General features: G+C 41.8%; 2 protein-coding genes across 2 annotated transcripts; one reads left to right on the forward strand and one right to left on the reverse strand.

Moving 5' to 3' along the window:
• The first annotated feature begins 323 nt into the window (after nt 1-323).
• LOC124921433 (terminal nucleotidyltransferase 4B-like) lies at nt 324-3,683 on the forward strand. Its single transcript, XM_047462095.1, has 13 exons — nt 324-731; nt 902-1,014; nt 1,103-1,159; nt 1,237-1,332; nt 1,412-1,482; nt 1,852-1,894; nt 1,977-2,057; nt 2,129-2,188; nt 2,278-2,328; nt 2,620-2,717; nt 2,822-2,870; nt 2,949-2,993; nt 3,083-3,683. Exons 1-13 carry the CDS (start codon nt 371-373, stop codon nt 3,590-3,592), a joined length of 1,635 nt encoding a protein of 544 aa, XP_047318051.1. The 5' UTR covers nt 324-370; the 3' UTR covers nt 3,593-3,683.
• A 5,435-nt stretch (nt 3,684-9,118) lies between these two features.
• On the reverse strand, nt 9,119-12,403 carry LOC124913261 (WD repeat-containing protein 44-like). Its single transcript, XM_047453860.1, has 7 exons — nt 10,712-12,403; nt 10,552-10,642; nt 10,288-10,445; nt 10,154-10,205; nt 10,001-10,083; nt 9,836-9,929; nt 9,119-9,762 (listed from the first exon to the last, which is right to left on the reverse strand). The coding sequence occupies exons 1-7, from the start codon at nt 12,257-12,259 to the stop codon at nt 9,191-9,193; spliced, it is 2,598 nt and encodes an 865-aa protein (XP_047309816.1). The 5' UTR covers nt 12,260-12,403; the 3' UTR covers nt 9,119-9,190.
• Between the last annotated feature and the right edge of the window lie 216 nt (nt 12,404-12,619).

Consider the following 12,619-nt stretch of genomic DNA (forward strand, 5'->3'; position numbering starts at 1 on the left):
TTTGACGAATTTATTCGAATTGAAACCAAAAATTAAATTAATCAAATCACTTGAATAATCCAAAAACGAATACTTCTCATTATAACTTTTTAATTGCCATAATTTAATTACGTATATATATTTTATATTCACCTTGAGAGTCTAAAAATATGTTTAAATGAACCCTTTATTTTTGATATCCAAAAGGATGCAATATGATTTTAACGGGCCGTCCTAAATCCGGCCCAAATACCTTTTGTAACTCAAAAATAACTCCTTTGTTTGTTTGACCTCAAAAATTCCGTATTATTAATAAACCTCCCTCCCTCCCTCCCGCCCGCTAATAACCCGAGCCAGGATTTCTCACAGTATCCTTCGCTTCTTCCCTACAATGGAAGCCGAATTCAAATCTCAATTCTTGTACGATACCCTAAGTCCTATCACCGCCGCCGATCCCGCCGCCGGCGAATCCCCATCATGTAACATTGAATCCAAACCTTACGTTGTTTTCCGCAACGAAATCTCTCTGTCTACCCCTTGCGCACCCTCGAACGAGATAGAAGCTACTGATTTTTTCTCTCTTGACGTCGCCGCTGATGATGATGATGAAGAAGAGGATTTGGTCATTACTCCTCTCCCTTCTGCTGTAAATCACAAGTCGGCGAAGGACACGGTAGAAGAGAACACTCTTGAGGGGAACTGGTTTAGGGGGAATTGTCGATTCAAGAGTCCCATGCTTCAACTTCACAAGGGTACGCCTTATTTCTTTGATTACTTCAGCTGGTGCTGAATTGATTATAAATATCTTATCTTTATTTATGATGATGATCTTTTTTTTTTGTTGAGTATCATGATATACTTACGGTCCTACTTCAGCAAAAAAAAATAGTTGTGCATGTTCTTACTATGTTCTGTATTACAGAGATACTGGATTTTTGTGATTTCCTCTCACCAACCCAAGAAGAACAAGAACAAAGAAAAGCATCAATTGATCGTGTATTTGAAGTTATCAAATATATATGGCCAAATAGCAAGGTCAGATAGATTCAACCACCCTTTCTAAAGCAGCCATATATGATCACAACTTGTACAAATTGAGTGAATTATTAAACCTTTTGTGCAGGGTGAGGTTTTTGGATCTTTCAGGACAGGGTTATACCTTCCAAGTAGTGACATTGATGTAAGCCTACAATCACGTTTTCATCGGTCATTCTTGAACGAAATCAATGCTTATTTCTTTCCAAATGTCTGTTTTAGCTTGTGATTTTGGAGTCAGAAATCAAAACTCCAAGACTTGGCCTGCAAGCGCTTGCTAGAGCGCTTACTCAAAAAGGCATTGCAAAGAAAATACAGGTACACAACCTGCTAGTCTTGAATTCTTTCATTCTACTGTCACAATTGACTCCTCAAATGACTTCCTATGTCTTTTCAGGTTATTGCAAAAGCCCGAGTACCAATTATCAAATTCATAGAGAAGAAAAGTGGGATTTCATTTGATCTAAGGTGAAAACAAACCCGGAAACTCGATATGTTTTTGAAAAATTTGAATTGAGGTGTATAGTATTTTCATATACACATACCAATTATTTTGTAAGAGAGCGAAGAGTAACACATTTTTCCATGCTTCTCAACTGTTTTATTGAATTCTGTGAAGATACAAAACTATTTATCTAAGATTCTTGGTCTATGCTATTATATATATTATTCTTGATATGAAGAAGTTTTAGCAGTGCATTCAATGATTGGATATATACCTTCTTTATTAATCTTATGCATTGTTTTTCCTTATTTCATATAAATCTCTCCATTGGGTTTTACCGTTTGATTAGTGTTTCAAATTTCACTCATATGATTGGTTTTTGTCATGTGCAGCTTTGATTTGGAAAATGGGCCTAAAGCAGCTGATTTCATAAAGGTAGTTTTTTACTGCACATTTAATTGAGATTTTCCTGTGCGGGCACATTCTATACTTATCTGATAAATGGTTTGATTTTCAGGAAGCAGTAACTAAATGGCCTCCACTACGACCGTTGTGTTTGATCTTGAAAGTTTTTCTACAGCAAAGAGAGCTAAATGAGGTTTGAAACTTTGTTAGCCTGTTCTTGTTTTCCGTAAGAATCTTCCACATCTGATTTGCATGGTCTTACAGGTCTACACGGGTGGAATTGGTTCGTATGCTCTCCTCGCAATGCTCATTGCAATGCTGCGGGTAATTAATTTATTAATTTATAAATTTTCTTCGTCTCTGCATGCCATCATTCTCATGTTTTATATTTCTGTGTGTTTCTCAATATGCAGAATATGAACCACCGACGAGCTTCTCCAGAACTAAACCTCGGAGTACTTTTGGTAAATTTTTTTAATGTTATCCACAATATTTATGAGTCAATGAGCCACTTGGTAGATGAAATATTGACTAAACAGCACAATTACATTAAAACATATTTCAATATTTGTACAAAACCCCAACATCACTATTTATATATACCTTTTTATTTGTTGAAGTTTATATTAACAAATTTATCTCAAATACGCGAAGGTTGTTTATTGAACAACTTGGACCAATCCAGTTTCTAATTCGTTTCATCTCAATCATAATGTACATGAATACTGAGTTGGATGCGTTAATCTTGGGATCAGGTACACTTTTTTGATTTTTATGGACGCAAATTGAACATCTCCGATGTTGGAGTATCATGCAATGGAAAGGGCACATTCTTTGTGAAGAGTAGCAAAGGGTACACATCATAACTCTTGTTCTACATTAATGTTCTTCTTTGTTATCCATCATTTTCCCTGCTGTCTAATTGTTGTTTGCTTCTTGTTTTTTTGTTTTTGTTAGGTTTTTAATTGACGGGCGACCATTCTCACTCTGCCTTGAGGATCCACAGGTGATACTTCTCTTTTTATATGAAAATTAAATCAATCCAAATTGATATACTAACCTGTGATATTTCTGCATTTAATAGGCACCTGAAAATGACATAGGGAAGAGCTCATTTAATTATTTCCAGGTTTGATTTTGAAACCTTCAACCCTTTGATCTCATAAAAAATCTTTGATATTTATTATAGTTGTTTTAAAAACGATTTGATTGCATCAGGTTCGATCAGCCTTTTCCATGGCATTCTCAACGCTTACAAATGTGAAGACCATTATTGGTCTTGGCAGCAATAGAAGCATTCTTGGCACCATAATAAGACCTGACTCAGTTTTGTTGGAGAGGAAAGGAGGCTCGAACGGATCTGTGACATTTAAAGAGTTACTTCCAGGGGCTGGAGAGCCGTTGCAGGACCAATATGATGACAAACAAGATATTTACTGTAACTGGAATGTAGGTAATGACGATGAAATCCCTCTCCCTAGGGGAAATGGGCATGTCACTACTCCATTAAAATCGCCTTCTTCGTCTGGTAAAAAGAGAGAGGCGTCATCAAAGGTGAAGAAGAAGTCAAAGAAACTGAAACTGCAGAAAGAAGAGAAAAGTAGCAGAAAGGAAGAAGGAAGCAGCTCCAAGAAAGGGAAGGATTCCGAGAAGAAACGGTGGAGGAAGTATGGCAAACCTGGAAGTCAAGGTGGCAAAGGTGGTTCCGGCAGTCACCATGGCTGGTAATTTGTTAAAGAGAAATAGCCTAAGTTTTTATTGTATTCTTGAAATGAATATCTGATTGATCGATAAATATAATTTATGCAATTTTGAACCATTTACTAAAATTTCAGCTTCCTAAACTTCGTAACAAATGAACTTGATACTCAACTTTCTTTTCTTCAAAATAAACCATGGCCTGTGTCGAGAGAGAAAAACGAACCCACCGTCTGAGTGGGATACAAACAACCCGAAACTCTTACCCACCACGCAGTGCCATGGCGCAAGCTAGGAGGGTGATGCGGTGCGAGTCGAAGAGGCGTTTATGCGAAAGTTGCAGCATCCGAAAATATCTCGCAAGTGTCAGATTTCGACGATTGCCTAGTGTTTTTCGGGCGGAAACGTTTAGGGGCTCAAAATCGCATTTTTTTATTAGTTTCGGGTGTTTTTTGCAATTTATTAAAAGTTGTTTATTTCTTTTGCAAGCTAGGGTTTGAGTATTTAAAGGATCTTAAAACACTTTGTTAGGGGAAGATTATTAATCAGAAAACGAGGTTTCCTCAATATCTATCAACGTTCGGTATTCGTAAGAATCAACGAATCTTGATAAAGGTTCATCTTAGCCACGCACGCTGCATCAGTTGGTATCAGTTTCCAGTCGACCCTGAGGTATGCCGCCCCGAAGACAGCCGCGCAACCCTACCCCTGGTGCTGATGATGGTGACCTTGCTGAGTTGCGACGTGAAAACGCTGAGTTTCGCCGTGATAACGACGATTTGAGGCGGCAGGTTGAATGGTTGACGCAACGGATGGATGCATCTATGCACATGCACCACCCTGAAGATGATGTTACGATGACAGATGAAAACCCTCTCGGTGGTCTTCGGAATCGATCCCCTGAACGCCCCAATCATCGCTGGGAGCAGGCTTTCAGGGTGGACATCCCTAAGTTCGATGGTAGTCTATCACCGGAAGAGTTTATTGATTGGCTTTCTCAGGTTGAAGAGATTCTGGATTTCAAGGAAGTTCCTGCAGATCGTCGTGTACCCCTTGTTACGATCCGCTTACATGGTCGTGCACAAGCATGGTGGCAGCAGTTGAAACAGACACGTGTTCGTCATGGTAAGGCAAAGCTCACGAATTGGGACAAATTCAGGAAGCATATTAGGGCTGCGTTTCTACCATATAATTACGAACGTAACCTGTACCAGCGGTTCCAGAATCTTCGTCAGGGTTCTCGTTCCGTGGATGACTATTCCACTGAGTTTTACACCTTTGTGGCTCGTGTTGACCTGTCTGAGTCCCCTCTCCAGTTGGTTTCTCGCTATATTGGTGGCCTTCGCCTCCAGTTGCAGGATATTTTGAATATGTTTGATCCCTTGACTATTTCTGAGGCACATCAGCGTGCTTCACAGGCTGAGAAACAGCTAGCCAGGCGCGGTTCGGGTAGCTTTGGAAAACAGGTTGTCCCCACTAGTGGCATTGGTTCTTCTTCCCAGTCGGCCCATCCCACCCCAGCCCCCCCTCGCGGCACTACAGCCCCCCCGCAGGGACGTCCCGGTGGCTTGCGTTGTTTCAATTGTGGTGAAGTTGGCCATCGCCAAGCAGAGTGTCGCAACCCAAAGTCCACCAATCGTGGTCTTTTTACTGAGGTGGATGATCCTGACTCTGCTCTTCCTTCAGATTCAGCCCCAGTGTATGATGTTTATGATGATGAGGCAGCGGAGGAGTATGTTTCTGGTGATGTTGGCCCCCTTTTGGTGATTCGTCGATCATGTTTAACCCCTCGTGCTCCTGACAACGAGTGGTTACGCAATAATCTGTTCCATTCCACTTGTACCATCGGTGGCAAAGTTTGCACCTTCATCATTGATGCTGGGAGTTGTGAGAATGTGATTTCTGAGGTTGCAGTTTCGAAGCTGGGTCTGTCCACTGAACCTCATCCCAAGCCTTATCGCTTGTCCTGGCTGAGTCAAGGTACGGATGTTACAGTTTCGAAGCGCGTACTTGTTAATTTTTCCATTGGTTCCCATTATCGTGATGCTGTATATTGTGATGTGGTTCCTATGGATGCTTGTCACCTTTTACTTGGTCGCCCTTGGCAGTTTGATCATTCTGTTATACATGATGGGCGTGCTAATATCTACACGTTCTTATTTCATGGTACCAAGATTGTGTTGATGCCAAATCAGCCCAAGAAGGGTGCTGCCCCCACTCATCATGTGTCCCCCCTGCCACCTTGTTGTCTCGGGGTCCTTTTCAAACCGCCATGGTCGAATCAGGCATGGTGTTTGCTCTATTTTGTTCGCTGATTACCTGTGGTGCTAGTTCTGAGGTGCCTATTCCAGTGCAGCCGCTGTTACAGGAGTTTGCAGATGTTTTTCCTGAGAATCTGCCTTGTGCCTTGCCTCCTTTGCGTGATATCCAGCATCACATTGACTTGGTTCCAGGTGCTGCCCTACCCAACCGTCCTCATTACCGCATGAGTCCCAAAGAACATGAAGAGTTGCGTAGACAGGTGGAGGACTTGCTGGCTAAGGGACACATTCGAGAGAGCCTTAGTCCCTGTGCTGTCCCGGCCCTTCTTACCCCAAAAAAGGATGGGTCTTGGCGTATGTGCATTGATAGTCGTGCTATCAACAAGATTACAGTGCGTTATCGGTTTCCTATTCCCCGGTTGAATGACTTGTTGGATCAGTTGGGTGGTGCTTCTGTGTTTAGCAAACTGGATCTCAAGAGTGGATACCATCAGATTCGTATTCGCATGAGTGATGAGTGGAAGACTGCCTTTAAGACTCGTGAGGGCTTATATGAGTGGCTGGTTATGCCGTTTGGTCTGTCGAATGCTCCTAGCACCTTTATGCGTGTGATGAACCAGGCTCTTCGCCCTTTCATTGGGAAGTTTGTAGTCGTTTACTTCGACGACATCTTGATTTACAGTGACAGCGAGGTAGCACACCTCTCCCATCTTCGTGAGGTGTTATCTGTTCTCCGGCGTGACAAGTTCTATGCTGCTTCCTCGAAGTGCACATTTCTTACTGATTCTACCCAGTTCCTCGGTTATGTGGTGTCTCGGGAGGGCCTGAAAGTGGACCCGAGTAAGGTACTGGCTGTCAATCAGTGGCCCCGCCCCTCTTCGATCACTGAAGTTCGCAGTTTTCATGGCTTGGCTTCCTTCTATCGGCGTTTTATTCCTCACTTCAGTAGTGTTACGGCTCCTATCACTGATTGTATGAAGGGGGTTAAGTTCTTCTGGACGGATGATGCCGAGGCTGCCTTTGTTGAGATCAAGCACCGACTCACTTCAGCCCCTATTTTGGTTCTTCCTGATTTTTCCCAGCCATTTGAACTACATTGTGATGCTTCGAAATTGGGTATTGGGGCTGTACTTAGCCAATCTGGGCGTCCTGTTGCTTATTTTAGTGAGAAACTGTCTAGCGCTAAACTTCGTTTCAGTACCTATGATATTGAGTTTTATGCTATTGTCCAGGCAGTCAAACACTGGCGTCATTATTTATTTCAGCTGGAGTTTGTCTTATATACGGATCATGATTCCCTCAAGCATCTTGGTGGTCAGGACAAGATTTCTCATCGTCATGCTTCGTGGGTCTCTTATTTACAGCAGTTTACTTTTGTGATTAAACACAAGGCTGGTGTGTCTAATCGCGTGGCTGATGCTTTGAGTCGTCGTCATGGGCTGTTGGCGGAGATGCGTGTCCATGTACCCGGCTTTGATTCGTTTGTGGACCTCTATCGTGATGATCCTTTCTTTTCTCAGGTCCTCATTCGCATCCAACAGGGGGATTCGAGGGACTTTGTCTTGGAGGATGGGTTCCTTTTCCGCGGTGTGCAGCTGTGCATTCTAGATTGCAGCCTGCGTTTGAGGATGATTCAGGAACTCCACAAAGAAGGCCATGTTGGGCGTGATCGTACCTTCCAGCTTCTTGCAGCTTCTTATTTCTGGCCTTCGATGCGCAAAGAGGTGGGGCGTTTTGTTGCTCGTTGTCGTGTTTGTCAGTTGGCTAAGGGCGCTTCGACTAATGCCGGGTTATACTTGCCTCTGCCTATTCCCACTCAACCATGGTCTGATGTCAGTATGGATTTTGTCCTTGGGCTGCCACGTACCCAGCGTGGTTCTGATTCGATTTTTGTGGTGGTTGACCGATTCTCGAAGATGGTTCATTTCATTCCCTGCAAGAAAACCTCTGATGCTGTGGCTGTTGCACAGCTTTATTTCAGGGATGTGTATCGCCTTCATGGACTTCCTGCCTCCATAGTTTCTGATCGGGACACTCGCTTTGTGAGTCACTTTTGGAGGAGTCTTTGGCGTTTGGTTAATACTCAGCTGAATTTTAGCAGTGCCTATCACCCGCAAACTGATGGCCAAACTGAAGTTGTTAATAGGTCTTTGGGGAACCTTCTGCGCAGTTTAATTGGGGATCATCCTAAGGCTTGGGATCTGAAGCTGCCTCAGGCCGAGTTTGCTCACAATCACGCTGTTAATCGCTCCACTGGTTTCAGTCCTTTCCATGTGATTTACGGGCTGTCTCCGCGTGCTCCTCTTGATTTGTTAGCGCTGCCCAGCAAGGTGCGTCCTCATTCCACTGCTGCGGATTTTGTTGGTCAGTTGGCTCAGGTTCATCAGACCACTCATGACCGCTTGGTTGCTGCTACTGCCAAGTACAAGGAGAAGGCTGATTCGAGAAGGCGTGCTGTTGATTTTGAAGTTGGTGACTTTGTGTGGGCTATTCTGACTAAGGATCGTTTTCCAGCTCATGAATATAGCAAGCTTGCTGCTAAGAAGATTGGTCCTGTTGAGATTGTGGAGAAGATCAACCCCAATGCTTATCGTTTACGCCTTCCCAGCCATGTGCGTACCTCTGATGTGTTCAATGTGAAGCATCTTGTTCCTTTTGTGGGTGAGTCTTCTTCTGATGAGGATGATGCGGTTCCAGATTCGAGGACGAATCTTTTCTACCCTGGGGGGAATGATGCGGTGCGAGTCGAAGAGGCGTTTATGCGAAAGTTGCAGCATCCGAAAATATCTCGCAAGTGTCAGATTTCGACGATTGCCTAGTGTTTTTCGGGCGGAAACGTTTAGGGGCTCAAAATCGCATTTTTTTATTAGTTTCGGGTGTTTTTTGCAATTTATTAAAAGTTGTTTATTTCTTTTGCAAGCTAGGGTTTGAGTATTTAAAGGATCTTAAAACACTTTGTTAGGGGAAGATTATTAATCAGAAAACGAGGTTTCCTCAATATCTATCAACGTTCGGTATTCGTAAGAATCAACGAATCTTGATAAAGGTTCATCCTAGCCACGCACGCTGCATCAGAGGGTTGGATTTGGTCGGAAAACTTTATCATAAAATAATTTGTGTAAAGAAGTGGTACCCTTTTTGGTTACAGATTAATTCCTGGCTTATTTGATAAAGTTTGATCATAATAAGGACTTATTCAAACTTATTACAAAAACTGTGTAGCCATCATAGAACTGCCATCTCTATACATTATACATTCTTGTAATGGATTATCGATATACAGATCATACGTAAAAGTAGTAAAAGAATCGTTACTAGAATCGCCATTTGTGATGAGTTTGTCGGGTTTTTTCATATATATATATAGTTATATCCCCCCAATTGGTAATCCAAAATTTTGATAAGTCCTGAGTTCTCCTTTAAGGCCAGCAGTTAGAATTACCATTCCCCAAGAAGCAGACTTATTTTGGCCCAACCCATCTGAGAAATCATCGAGGCTAACTCGCGGGCTATGCCTTTTGGTGGCGGCAGGGTGAAGCTTTTCCTCCTCCTCCTCCGGCCAAGTCGCAGGGGATATCCTATCAAAGAAGTATCCGCTGGAAGCACCAGAAATGATTCCATTGCATTTCTTCTGAAGATGATTAGGGGCACATATTTCTTCTGATTGATCAAAATGTAGACTATTCCTAAAATCCGACACCCCAGGCCAAGGAATGGCAACCGAAACATCTTCACAGTGGAAATGCTCGTAAGCTCCAGCAACAGAGACACCTCCTCCTTTGCTTCTTCGTCTAGTAGTAGTAGAAGTAGCAGCAGCTCCATACGACCACTCCTCTTCCTGTTTCCAAACATATACATGAGAGTCTTCGCTTGCACATACCACATACCTCCCATTTTCTGTAATGGAACCTGATATTTGACTGTTGCTGTTGCGAAAGCCTGAGTAAATTAACTATTATCAAAATCAAAAAATAAATAGTGGGAATCAAATGAGTTTCTAGTGATTGAGAACCTTTGAACTTGTGAACCAAATCCACACCATCAATAACACGTATTCGCGAGTCAGAAGAAGTTACAAGGACTTCCGATGAACTTCCTGGTACAAACTGTTCAAACAAAGTTAACACCCTAAACCAAACCAAATAGGAATAAGAATATGTGTGATTGATGAGATTACCTGAAAACCTGTTATTTTCTTTTTATGAGACTTCTTTTTCTTGTTTTGAAGATTTATCTCACATTCTTGTTGCAATTTGTTCTCTGTTCACAAAACCAACTAAATAAAATGAATTCAAGGCACTCATAATTCTTTGTAATTTTTATTTTGTACCTGATGTGTTATATAGCCGGCAGCTCCCTTTGTAAGAGCCAACAAACGCTCCCTGATTTGATAAAACAAAAATGAAATCGGTTCAGCTTAATTCTAGTGCAAAAGAAAATCATATGAATAGACATCTAACCAACCGTTCCATCTGGTGTATAACAAGCAGCAGTGACCATTTCACGCAGATCACTCCAATCAACAACTTGACGATCAGGGATACTCCATATGCGAACTTTACCATCCAACGATCCGCTAATGAAATACCTTTCGTCCACAGGGTTAAACTGAATGCACGTCACTATAACAAAACAAAACAAAATTAGACAAAACCAATTGGAAGTATGATCTGGTAGATGTCAATACCAAACAAATTGGGAACACAAACAGTAACATCGGATTTGTACCATAATCACTGTGTGAGAAGATCTTCAAGCATGACTTGCTATACAAATCCCATAATCTCACAGTTTTGTCCATTGATGATGAGAGCAATTGCTGAAAATTAAACACAATTATAATGCAATTCATTTTGTATAAGAAATACGGATTAAGAATATGTCCAACCTGTGATTTCGACCACGATAGATCCAGCACATCATCCAAATGACCTGTGAATGAACAAATAGGCTTGTCTGATAATCCAAAAACCGTCTCTGGCACAAGAACATGATCAAGATTAATGGATTTTTGACTGAAAGATAACTTCCTCCCTCTTCTCTTCTTCTTCATCTCCTTATTTCCAAATTCGTTTCTTGGGGACATCATTAAAGTTGGTTCAGGTGACCCACCAGCCACAAGTAAGAAGTTGAGATTCCCATCTTCCAACAACAGATCTCCTCTCTTCTCAGTTTTAACAACCTGCCAAACATGAATGACACAATCCTCTCCTGCACTGGCAAGATATTTCCCATCCAAACTAAATTTTAAAGTCCAAATGGAACCATTATGAGCATTTATCTCCTGGTTCTTGTACAATCCAGTGAGCTCTTTACATGATTTTCCATACTGTCGAACACGAACTCTTTCAGGTCCATGGAATGAACCATCTTTGCTATCATCGGTTGCAGAGCTAGACCTTCTCCCACCTTTCTCCGACGAAGTGTCTCGTTCATCACTGCTTTTTCTCCCTTTCACTGCACTTGCTGCCACATGCCTTATACTCTTTAACCAATCTCCTCCTCCTCCTCCTCCTCCTTTCTTCCTTGATCTTAAAACAGTCTCTGAACTTCCATTCTCACTGTGATTATACATATCATCTTTATTCAGATCCTCAATATTCTGTCTCCTCATCAATTCTTGAACTATAGGTGATTGCCCAACAGACATATCAAATTCCTCCATTGTCAGCTGCCTTCCAGTGCTCACTTCTTTCAACTTATTCCACATACCATCATCACGAAACTCATCGACAACGAACTCCTTCCCATTGTCGAGATCCTTAATTCTACATACAGATTCATTAACATCATCAAAATCCAAAACATGTAATTCTCCATTACTACCGTTTTCAACAATATTAACGTTTGAGCTAATAGAATCGCTTCGTGTCTCTTCCACCTTCCTACTATTCTTACCAGTAGGCGGTTTATTGAGTGATGATGCATTACAACTTCGAGCTTCAAGTAAAACGCTACGATTACTTACAAATTGGCCATCAGCTAGATGATGAAGGGAAAGATGATCGCGTGCGTTGGAATAACTGCAAGAAACATTACCACTTTTTTGCCGACTATTGCTTAACTGATCCGCAGAGAACGATCTGTCAAAATCTCCATGGAAATCGTCGTCGGTTGCCGAGGATAGAAGAGGATCACGGCTAAGGCCGAAACGGCGGAGGAGACGCAGACGACGTTCTTGGACAGAGGAAGGTTCGGATATCCATACATCGTAGTTATTGGAAACGGCAATAGGAAATCTAGGGATTGGTACCGGACAGTCCGGGGCATAATTATGGGAATCCGAGCTTGAATTAGAATATTTATCTTCTTCTTCTTCTTCTTCAGAAGATGATGAAGTGGAAGATGATAAGGAATTTGAAGAAAGGATATGATCAAGAGAGTCGTAGAAACGTTCTTCTTCCTCGTCTTCTTCGTCGGCCCCTGCTGTGCTCATCGTTCGGACATTCCCATCTGAATTAGTTTTGTCTGGCTCGCTCGCTCAGTAGTCGACTAGTTCATCTCTTCTCTTTCAAAGTAAATGTGATTGTTGAAAGAGAAAGCGAGAGTTTCAGTAGAGAGAGATGATGAAGTGAGAATGAAAATGATCATAATACAATACCAGGCAATGAAGAAAGAAAGAAAGAAGCGACCGGTGAACAAGTGCGGTGCGCCCGCCTGGATTTAGTTGGGGCCTGCAAACTTCTTCTTACCATCATCTTTTTATTTCATTTTCAAAAAAAACTTAACTTTGTTTGAAAATTAAAATAAATGTCAAACATCTTAACAAACAAATAATAAATTAAAATTATGTCAC

This window comes from Impatiens glandulifera, chromosome 1, assembly GCF_907164915.1.
Source record: "Impatiens glandulifera chromosome 1, dImpGla2.1, whole genome shotgun sequence".
Classification (NCBI taxonomy): Eukaryota; Viridiplantae; Streptophyta; class Magnoliopsida; order Ericales; family Balsaminaceae; genus Impatiens; species Impatiens glandulifera.